Raw genomic sequence first — 11,466 nt, forward strand, 5'->3', positions numbered from 1 at the left:
AGAAAGCTGCAGGTTTTTCTCTCACGTAGTCCGTACTAGACTGCAAGCCCAGATTCAGTTTCCATCTCGCATTTACCTCCGGGTTTGAAAACTCTACCTCTTGTGGGGTATTGTTAGAAGATTTTGCCTCTTGCGTTTCTTGCCTTTCCTTCTGGAGAGTTTGGAGGCTGTTTGACGACTTTGTTTTGTGACAATACAGGCTTTAGCCCTTTCAATTTCTTTCCAGCGGCATTTGGCTCTTATTCTTTTTCTTTTACAAGGTGTGCTGCATAATTAGCCACCATTTCGTCCACAGGTGGAACCGTAATCTAATCTTATTGGCTCTCACCCAGGATCCATTGGCGTCGTTGCATCCAATGGATCTACAGTTAGTTGCTTGGAAGCTGGTCTTCCTTAGGACTGTTGCCTTCCCGCTGCATAGTTCTGTGTTTGGGGATGGCAAGCCGCCTTCTCTTGTCTTCCACGGCGGCCATTTTCTTCAAAGCAGTCACTAGTCTCTGGGAACGCTGGGTCCAGTCTCCCTGTATATCTCTCCTAGGAGCCTGGTTATACAGCGCTATTTCCTACCAACCACTGCGGTCTGTGTAGTTGAATCTAGTGCCCATTGCAGTTATATTTTATACTCTGCATTGTATGTGACTTGTGTTAGCGCTGCTGTCTGTTTTTTTTTTCTTTCTACTGTCAGCTTATGCCTTTCCCTTTCTTTCACAGTAACCCTGGGATGCTGGTGTATAGGGGGTTCATTGTACTTCATATCTACCTGTTATTGTGTAGGCTGTCACATACTGCGTGTGGTGCACACTGCTCAGTGCCAAATTTTGTGTTATACTGTCCTTGCAGCTATGTCTAGCAAAGGCAAGGGTAACAAGCAGGCTGCTGCTCCTATACATGTCTCTTGCAGTTAAAAGCTCTGCTTTACCTATTCCTACAGATCATCCTTAGAGGAGTCGACGGATAGAAGGATTGAAGCTTGCCTCAAATCTTCAATTCTCTTACAGGAGCTATTACTTGTCCAGCCATGGTTACTGCCTGGGTGGCCAAAGCCATTGAAAGCTGGGCAGATGCTCTAGAGAACTAATTTCCCTCTGGTGCTTCTCGGGAACCGCTATCCTATATTGCGCACATCAGGGATGCAGCCTCCTATTTAGGAAAATCAGCTTAGGATACTGGTCTCCTATCTTTCAAGGCATCTACTACTTCGGTGGTAGCCCGCTGTATCATTCGTTCATGGAAGGCCAACATGGACTTTCGTCCCCAGGGAAATGCTAAAGGTCAGTCCTTTCCACGCAGACTGCTTCCACAAAGGCCTCCAAGCCCAGGACCAAGCAGGCCTGGGCTACTTAGATGTCCAGCTGCCAAATTCAAGGACAAGCCTTCTGCCTGACTGGGCAGGCCTCACCCTGGGGGACCCCAGGGTGGGAGGCCGGCTTCCTCAGTTCGCCAAGTTCTGGCGTCAGACGACTACAGACGCCTGGGTACAAGAAGTGGACTCTCACGGGTTCGCGCTCTCATTCCTGAGACTGCCTCCCCAGCAGATTTTTTACACAGGCCCTCCATCAGACCCGAGCAAAGCATTCGGGGGTGATCATTCCGGTCCTGTTGTCACAGCAAGGGACCAGTTATTACTCTACCTGTTTCTTGGTTCAGAAGCGCAATGGGTCTCATCGGCCTATCATTTGAAGTCTTTACATGTACCTATAGCGCCCTCTCATCAGCGATAAGTACGGTTTGCTGTCCTACAGCAACATTTCCAATTTCAAGCACTGCCTTTTGGGCTTTCTACAGCTCCCCGGGTCTTTACCAAGATCATGGCCGTTATGGCAGCCCACCTTCATTGTCGGGGGGTAAGACTACTCCCATACTTGGACGACCTCTTGCTGTTGGCACACTCTCCAGACCTCTTGACTCTCAAGAGGTCCTTCACCACCATCTTCAGATAACCATGGCCTTTTCTAAAAAACATGGCTGGTTGACAAAATGGAAAAGTCTTCCCTGACCCCTTCTCAGAGGATGGTACATCTGGGAGCCCTTTTGAATTCTCAAGTTCATAAAATCTTCATGGCAGCAGACAAAATCTCCGCACTGCAGCAACGAGTGCGCAGGTTACTCCACAGTCGCCGAGTGTCAATTCACTCAGCAATGCAGACTTTGGGGTCCATGGTATCCACCTTCGACATGGTGCAGTTCGCTCAGTTCCACTTCAAGCCCCTACAATACCTAATCCTCTCCAGGTGGAATGGGCTGCCCCATCTGATCAGATCCCAGACGATGTTCCTCTCTCCAGAAGTTTGTTTATCTCTATCCTGTGGTTACAGACGTCCCACATAAACAAGGGTCGCCCCTTCTGGCAAGCCTCCATGGGTGGTGCGCAGAGATCGGCCTGCACTCCTTCTGGGGTCATTGGACTCCCACCGAGGGGGTCCTACAAATCAACGTTTTGGAGCTCCGAGCCATCTACAGAACCCTCACTTACTTCAATCACCAGGGAGGTACTTGCATTCTAAAGTGGGCCGAATGTCATCTCCCAGCCATCTGTGTTGTTCTTCCCGGGCAATTCTCAGTTGGGAAGCTGATTTCCTCAGCCTTCAACGCCTGCATGCCGGGGAGTGGTCTCTGCACCTGGAAGTTTTTCAGCTCCTGGTGGACAATGGGGGTCTACCGGACGTGGACCTCATGGCCTCATGACACAACCACAAGCTTCCAGTGTACAGGTCCAGGACAAGGGACCCCAAAGCAGCTTCATGGACGCCTTGTCAATGAAGTGGACCTTCCATTTGGCGTACCTTTTCCCTCCAGTCTTCCTTCTTCCTCGGGTCCTTCAGAAATGCAAGCAAGAAGGGACTACAGTTCTGTTGGTAGCTCCGGCTTGGCCCAGATGCCATTGGTACTCTGATCTTCAGAGTCTTTCCATAGACGCTACTCTCCAACTTCCTCAATGGCCGGACCTGTTGTCTCAGGGTCCCTGTCTACATCCGGACCTGACCCGTCTGTCTTTGACGGCGTGGCTCGAGACATCCCTCCTAAGGTCCAAAGGGTTTTCTCGCTCCTTGGTCCATACCTTCTCAGAGCGTGTAAGCCAGCCTCCGTCTGGATCTATCACCGGGTGTGGCATACATACTTCCAGTGGTGTGCTACCAGAAGTTTTGACCCTAGGTTTTTCGGGTTTCTAGCCTTCCTTCAAGCTGGATTGGCTCTCGGACTCCGCCGCACCTCTCTGAAGGTGCACATCTCTGCTCTGTCCATATGGTTCCAGCGCAGAATTGCTCCACTGTCAGATGTTCACACCTTCCTTCAGGGTGTCTTCCGTATACAACTTCCCTTTGTCCCTCCTGTGGCTCCGTGGGATTTGTCAGTACTTCAGGGGCTTCCATTTGAGCCTGTGAACTCAGTAGACGTCGAATGGCTCACTGCAAAGACTCTTTTTCTTCTGGCTATCGCATTTGCCCGTAGGGAATCAAATTGTAGTGCTCTCCTATCGCTCTCCATTTCTGATCTTTCATCAGGACAGGGCTGTTCTTCGAACTAGCCCTGGCTTCCTTTCCAAGGTGGTCTCTCGTTTCCACATTAATAAGGAAATTGTAGTTCCGGTCTTCCAATCACCAGACCTCTCGGTGGGCGAGGCCTCCTTAGATGTGGTCCGTGCTCTGAGGATCTACATGGACCGTACAGGTTCCATCAGGAAAATGCATTCCCTCTTTGTCCTATATGGATTCCACAAGAAGGACTGGACAGCTAACAAACAGACTCTGGCCAGATGGCTTCGCATGACTATTTCACAGGCTTACACGCAGGCTGGCCTTCCTGTGCCGGATACAGTGTCAGCTCATTCAACTCTGCCGAACAACTGTGCAAGGTGGCCACGTGGTCTTCTGTCCACACCTTTCTTAGGTCCTAGGTCTTTGATACATTTGCCTCTCAGGATGCTTCCTTTAGACGTTGGATTCTCCTCTCTGCTCAGGATCGTCCCCGCCCTTGAGCAACTGCTTTGGGCCATCCCCATTGTATCCCCTATGCACCCTGAAGAAGAAAAGGAGAGTTATGGTAGACTTACCTTTGTTAACTCTCTCTCTTCTAAGTCCATAGGGTCCACAGGACACCCGTCTTGACACACCTGGCTTCTGTAGGCTTCTTCTCTTTGTCACCGGTTTCCTTCTCTATTGTGTGAGAGTGTGATTCTTAAGTGTACCAGTCTTCCTTCTCTCCTATCTTGCTCCTGCCTTGGGCTTGTTGACAAAACTGAATTGCCTCAGGGTGTGGGTGGGGTATAGGGGGGAAGGACCGGAGCATCCTGGGACAGAAAAGCTTTAACTGTTGGTGTCCAGTCCTCCTAACCACCACCTATACCCCATTGGCTTCCCTGTGGACCCTATGGACTACGAAGAAAGAGAGTTATCAAAGGTAAGTCTACCATAACTCTCCTTTTTGTGAGGGTTGCCAAATGTTGCATGTAACTGTAGCTTTGGCTTTTTTACACTATAAATTTATTATATGGCTGGTGCTGCGTTCTCCGGTGTCCCGCATCTGGGGTTGCGTATGTGCAGTGAACCCCTGTTCAACATGTTGCTGTGCATGTGGAGCTCCTCCATTCGCCTGCATCCATATTGTCACTGCTTTACAGAGAGCACAGAGGGGGACTATGATGGGGGAACAGCACCTACTGACCTGCCCACGCTGGGGAATTACTTTTTCTTTGTGCTGGTGTGGTGTCCTCCTGCAAAGGCTTGTCGTTTTTCACCAGCCATTGGCACCTTAATACAATTTCATATTATTATGCATGTAATCTGTGACTCAGCCGATTAGGTCTGTGATATTCCTTACAATAGGTCATCATTTAGTTTCCTCTGTTAGGACTTTGCTTTAATTCCCAGTTTAATGTGACTTCAGCCTGCCACTCAAATGAAATGATTTCAGAGGTCAGGGCATACACATACAATGGGCTTCGTGGTACTAATTTGTTACATAAATTAGATGTTTAAAACTTTACAATAAACTCAAACCTAAATCCCCAGGCGTTCCCTTATACAGACCCATTGTGGTAGCCTTGTTTCCACCCTAAAAGCTTGCTGTTTCTTTACGTCTAGAAACACATTCACTTTAACAGTCACAAATACATTGCAGATACTGTATTTGTATTTATTAATGCTATTATGCTCATTAAATGGAGATTTCTCCATATTTCATTATAATGATTGCATTTCTTAGGAGCAAAAGAAAAAAGACACACCCCCCAGCAAGAAACCCTTTCGACAGGAGCCATCTGGGTCCAGTCGTGACTCCATCGGCTCACAGCCATATGGTCTCCATATGCAACAAAAGCCTCACGGTATGCCATCCCATCCTCAGCATATGCACGGGCACCAAAGAGAAAACTACCCCAGTGCCAACAAGAGACCTTTTAATAATACAGGTAAGTAAAGTCTATAGATCATCGGCAACATTCCATGCTTTACCTTTGCATTGCTTTCAGACTTTTACCTCTGTTTCCCAATATTTTACTGTGTTGTGATCACTTGCAGATTCTGTGCATTAAGTAAGTTTGACTTTGGCCTGGTCATAGTTTATTTCCAATAACTCTTTTCTTCCTTTTTAAGATCGAGGGGAGTGGAGGGATCGTAAATTTAACTACGGAGGCAACAACAACCAGCCATGGGGTAGTGAGCGCCATCACCAGTATGAACAACATCGGTACAAAGATCATCACTATTCAGACCGGCGTCCCCATGGCGATCCCCGGAGGAATCCCGCAAATTACAGGGCAAATCCGGTATCCCGCAAGAGGCCTTATGAGCATTACAACAATGAACGGGATCACCGTGTTTACAGGGAATATTATGACAGGTATTGAGCACTCTTATAGGCAACTTGGTTTTATATCTGCAATATAACAAGTCATTAGATGCCATTAGATATGATAGGTGTATTTCTCTTTGTTCTCTTCATGGGAAAATAAAAGTCTAAAATGACCAATAGTAATAATAAATGAATGCTTATTTACACTACCTCCCCACACCTCTAAGAGAGTTATATAATTGTTTGTTTTTTGCAGACATCACCATGAGAAGCGGAGAAGAACAGATGAATTTCGTCCTCAGGGTTACCATCAACAGGACTTCAGAAGAATGGGGTCTGACCACAGGCCACCCATGGGATACCATGGCCAAGGACCTTCAGACCATTACCGCTCATTCCATCCGGAAAAGCCAGGGGAGTACAAAGGTTCTTCCCAGCAGTCATCCTCCCTTTCAGATCCTCGTTCTCCCCCAACACAGAAATCCCCTCATGATTCCAAATCTCCAATGGACAGATCATTAGAACAAAAGAGTACAGACTACAATTGGAACAGCAGGAAAACATAGGGAAGAACATTTTGGAGTCCTAATAAAAGCCCACAATGGTCACTTGCTGCTATGGATTGCTTATGTGAGAGTCATGGCTCATCTTTTCAGAAAAGCTCCAACAACTGTGCCAAGTGTATGAACAGAAGTCTATATTTCCCATACGCTTGTTAAACGTTTTCATAGCATTTCAGTAACCACCTTCTCATCTGTAGGTGGGATCTGGGACAGTGCAACATGAAATCATAATTGAAGGATGGGCGTAGTGCGCGTGTTTACTTCTGTACTTCAGGGCCATAAAAAAGATGGAGTCTCATGTGTTTATATGGTTACTGTTGCTGCCACAGATGCACAGTATACTCTCAGTGCCGACTATGCCATACAGAGAGTCTCCAAGTGGCTGCGGTTTCAAAAGATTTATATATAAAAATGGATTTTTTTTTATTTTTGGAAACATTTCCTTCAGAAAGGGGAAAAAAAACTTGGTACAGAGCACGTAATGTGGACCTGGTAACAAAAAATGTCTTTCAATCTTCCAACATTTCATAATGTTCCTTCAGATTTCTGTCTGTCCTGGATCCCAGTGTCAAAGTGTATACATTGTGCAGGTGTGAATATACGCACCTCTTCTGCGTTTTATTGTCTGATGAGGGGCTGACTGCAAAAACTATGACGTGCAATGAAATTGTACCCACTTTATTTTCTGTGTAGCGGCCGTTTCACAACGAAAGTGTGGTCTTCAGTTCTCTTACATAACATTTCATGCTCACAACATTTATAAGAGTTGTGAGCTGTCTGAGGCATCACTAAGGGTACTTGCCACAAACCTCTTCAGTGTTCACTAAAATACCAATTAGATAAAATATTTAGACATTTGCCATTTTATGTAAGCTCCTGGCATATTTCAGTGTTGTTTCATCCATCATTTAACACTTCAGAACTACTTAGTATTATTTAAATTATATAGATGAACATATGCAGAGGAAGGTACAGGATAATTAACAATCTTCTATATAGAAAATTAAACCTACTTATGGATAAGGGTGCTTTTACTTTTTTCCCCCCTGATGTTACGTTCCCAAAATACTAAGACTGGAGTCTAATAATGTGTGATTAACCCATGTATTGATATTGTTCAGTAAGAGAACTCACTTGCACCCTTACTAAATGTGCAGCTACTTCTGATAGCACTGTTAGGCATTTGGAAAGTCCTGCAAGGTCTGGGTTACTTTGCATTTGTTGGCGGGCACCCAGAAGTACCATTTCTTATGGACAGTACTGCCATACAAATTGTGCTAAAGTTACTCTTAAATCTATTTTTTTATTTTAAAAAAATGTAATTGATACATTTATTTCTACTTCGTTTTGACAGATCCTTCTCATGTTGGTGGCTAACAATAAATGAACATCTCAATTTGTTACACATCATTTATTCTTTTGTATCATGTATGGTATACCTTATGCTGGCCATACACGCTGCAATTATCGGGACGATCCGCCCGATATCGGCGGATCGCCGCGATAATTGTAGTGTGGGGGGGGCGACCGAGGGTTAAATATTGCTCGGTCGGGCATGCTGGATTGTCCAGCATGCCCGTCCGATGCGATATTCACCCGGTAACTGTCGTCCGCATCGGGCAGTGTATGCCCAGCGCAGCCGACAGATAGATAGACATTTCCTGTGTTCCTTCCTACGGAAGGAACAGGGAAATGTCTCCTCCCCCGGGGGCGGAGCGCGGATGTCGGGCTATACACTGTGAGATTTCTCTCACAGTGTATGCCGCGGACATCTGCGGCTGGCAGCCGGCCAGATAAAATGTCTGTCGGTCTGACAGACATTTTATCTTGCCGTGTAGGCCCAGCATAAGTAACAAAACCATACAGATCTTCACCAGTAGTGACCCACAGAACTTGTATAAGTGAATGGATTTGACAGAGTTTAGTCTTTATGACATAATAAGGGGTTTATCTATGAATTCAAACTAATGAAATGATTCGCATCGCTGGTCTGAGTAGGAAAAACTTTCATCCTGTATTAATACTTAACACATGGTAGTATTATTGAGCCAAATATTACAGGAAAAAAATGTACTGATTAAAGATTTGTATTTGCACATGGATAAAATAGAAAACATGATTTATCCCACATGGTATTAATGAGGTGTTTTTGCGTAATCTGGTATTGATAACATACATTGAATTAACTTTGAGTGCCTTAGTAATTTAGTCAGTCACAATGTTCTAAAATAACCAAGCCATGAGTAATTGTCCTTTTGAAGGTATAATGGTAATGTTTCACACCTTGAGAGTCAAATATAACAGTTTGCGATTTGCGGCAAGTGCAGAGATTTTGGAGTATTAGCAGTGAGCTTTAAAGCAACATTTTATTTTTAAAGGTGAAATCATCCTAAATCTCGCTGCTGAATCACAGAAGTCTTGGCACTTGCTGCAAATTATAGGCTACTACATTTGACCATGTGTCTTCTTCGGAGGGTTTATGTGTCAAACTGTATTTTCTTTTTATAAGATAAAAAGGTCCACTTTATTCCAGTGACATAATATGTACAGTGATCATACATTATTTCTTCCTACTTCACATCATATATTTGAATAGCGTGCATCGGGAGAGGAGCCTCGTATTTTGCCGATATCACTGAACGTGTTTGTGTTAGTGCTCAAAAAGGGAAGAAGCTGCCTAGATGTGATGTGACCAACCTTCCACTTGCTGTTGGGATGCAAATCTCATTTTGCTAGTGTGCAGCAATACTTTGCTGTCCTTCTTTCTTACAAAAGGTGGTTATTTATGATTGTTATAACAAGATATAACAGTGTTTACCTGCCTGTGTCTGTAAAAAAAAATACTGTTTTCAAGTGAGTCAAAAGAAATATATTTCTCATATTAAAATGTTTTATTTTGGTTCCCAAGATGACTTTTATGATATTGAAAATTCAGGACAGTAGGCTAAATATTATTTCTCTTGGAATATTCAAGAGGTTTATAAGCATTTGTATTTATTCTATTTCTGCATATGCCGAATTATACTTGCAGTAATCAATTTAATTTTCCTGCATCTTACGATGTAAAGATTGTGTAAAATTCAGTAGTCAATGAGAAAACACATTCATCTTTGTATTACATAGTGAGGAACGTGTTACATTACTCCACATATTACAAGGGTACACTTGTATGCGACACAATAAAACTATACACTTTTCATCCCCCTACAGAAACGAAGCACACACAGTAGTTTGTAAACTTAGAGATACATTGTCTGTGTTATGAATACATATATTTATATTTTCAGAAAATAATATACATTTTAAGGCTAATATTACTTTTGGGTGTTCTGTACATCCATATAGTTTCAGATGAGCAATGTGCGCACACATGTTTAAAATGGTGTTTAACAGCCCCATATACCATTACATAATAATGAATAGTTTTTCGGGGAACGGTATGCGTAGAGTACTAGTGATGTGAAATCAGAAAATTCTTTAAATATGGAACTTTTAAACACTGCACTTAAAACATAAGCACATGAGGTGTCTGTTTTCCCCTGCTCTTAAATGTTAGATTATTTAGCACTCATACAGAAAGATGTTGAAAAAGTGTTCAAAGTGCATTTTTAAAGCAGGTAAATAATCCTTTGTTACTTATGATCCATGAAATGATGTAAGTAACTGTACACACACACTGCTTATTAATAAAAATGTCACCGTTTTTGGATGCTGCTTTAAGAAAACTCTTTGAACACTTAAAAATGAGAAGAAAGTATAAGATTTCAGTCATCTCTGAAATAGAGATGGGAATTGGAAATGCTAATTTTATTAAATATTCAGTGGGTGACAGACCAATTTCTGATCATGGCTTATTGATCAAAAACAGTTTTGTTTTTTTGTTTTTCTTTTTTTTAGCAAGTGATGTGCAGTATAGAACCCCATACCTATTCTCTTAGTTACCATGGTCACACGCACCAATCTAGCCAGTTAATTACTAGCTATCACTGCAAAACCAACCTGATCCTATACAAACATGCGTGGGAAGGGGTGTAATTAATTATTTATATTTGTAAAAAGGCCATTTCTCTTTGTGCTTTTCCTGTGTAAATAGTTTGTTTATAAAGTATGTATTCAATTTTCCTACATTGTAAAACTGCTGTAATTTTAATTCTTGTATATTAAAATGTGATTGAGTTTTTTTCAGATGTTTGTTTTACTTATTTCTTGTGATTTTTTTTTTATAATAATGATACTGTCTGTTCTAATAGTCATTTACTTATATTTGTTTACTTGAGCTACATGTAGTATGCAAATACAGTACTGCAGTCATTACCACAGCCACCTCTATTCTTCAGAGTCCATAGTGCTCCACAGGGAGACATTAGGGGTGTAGATGGGACCTGAAGGAACAGCAAAGCTTTTCAAACCCAGGATGCTCCGGTTCTTCCCCCTATACCCCGCCCACAGCCTGAGGGCACTTGAGTTTCATTGGTGTCCGGCAGGAGCTGGACCACCATTATAACAGAAGTCTGCATGTGGACACTGGCTCGCCCACTATTCCACTAGACCCCCGGGGCATAATACTGGAGCAGAGGCATATTATAAAGGCCAGGGGACATGGTGGTTAACGTCAGCCAGGGTATAAGGCGTTCTCCCTGCAGCCCTTCCCCCAGCACAGGGCACCTTTCCACTGCGATCTTGGTGTTCTCTGAACTGCTATTCCCTCAACCTCCGCCCCCTCAGAGATGCGCGTCAGCCATTTTAGGCAAATAGGTCTCCGGGAAACGCTGGGTCCAGTCTCCCTGTATACCTCTCCCACGGGCCAGGTTATACAGCGCTATATCCTACCAGCCACTGTGGTCTGTGTAGTTGATTTTAGTGACCATTGTAGATATGTAATGTTTCTTTCTCCATCCACTAGGGGACACTGGAGTTCAAGACAGTGGGGTATAGACGGTGGTAGAGTAGAGCCTGGCACCTTAAATAATTTAGAAGTGTGACTGGCTCCTCCCCCTCTATGCCCCATCAGCCCCAGTTTTTAGAATGTGCCCGAGAGAGCCGGTCGCACATCAGGCTGTCTCCAGCCTTTTTCATATTTTTTAATTTTTATTTAACACTGAGGACAGGCAGG

The 11,466-nt window shown here is 43.8% G+C and overlaps 1 protein-coding gene across 3 annotated transcripts in view; it reads left to right on the forward strand.

Moving 5' to 3' along the window:
- CHD2 (chromodomain helicase DNA binding protein 2) overlaps positions 1–10,533 on the forward strand; it is a 94,442-nt gene extending 83,909 nt beyond the window's left edge. For all 3 annotated transcript variants that reach the window (XM_088452673.1, XM_088452676.1, XM_088452674.1), the window contains exons 37-39: positions 5,203–5,407; positions 5,592–5,838; positions 6,047–10,533. In XM_088452673.1, coding sequence (XP_088308799.1) covers positions 5,203–5,407; positions 5,592–5,838; positions 6,047–6,356 — 762 coding nt within the window. In that variant the 3' untranslated portion in view covers positions 6,357–10,533. The remainder of the gene's footprint in view (positions 1–5,202; positions 5,408–5,591; positions 5,839–6,046) is intronic.
- Positions 10,534–11,466: the final 933 nt, after the last annotated feature.

This window comes from Taudactylus pleione, unplaced genomic scaffold, assembly GCF_031769625.1.
Source record: "Taudactylus pleione unplaced genomic scaffold, aTauple2 ptg000556l, whole genome shotgun sequence".
Taxonomy (NCBI): domain Eukaryota; kingdom Metazoa; phylum Chordata; class Amphibia; order Anura; family Myobatrachidae; genus Taudactylus; species Taudactylus pleione.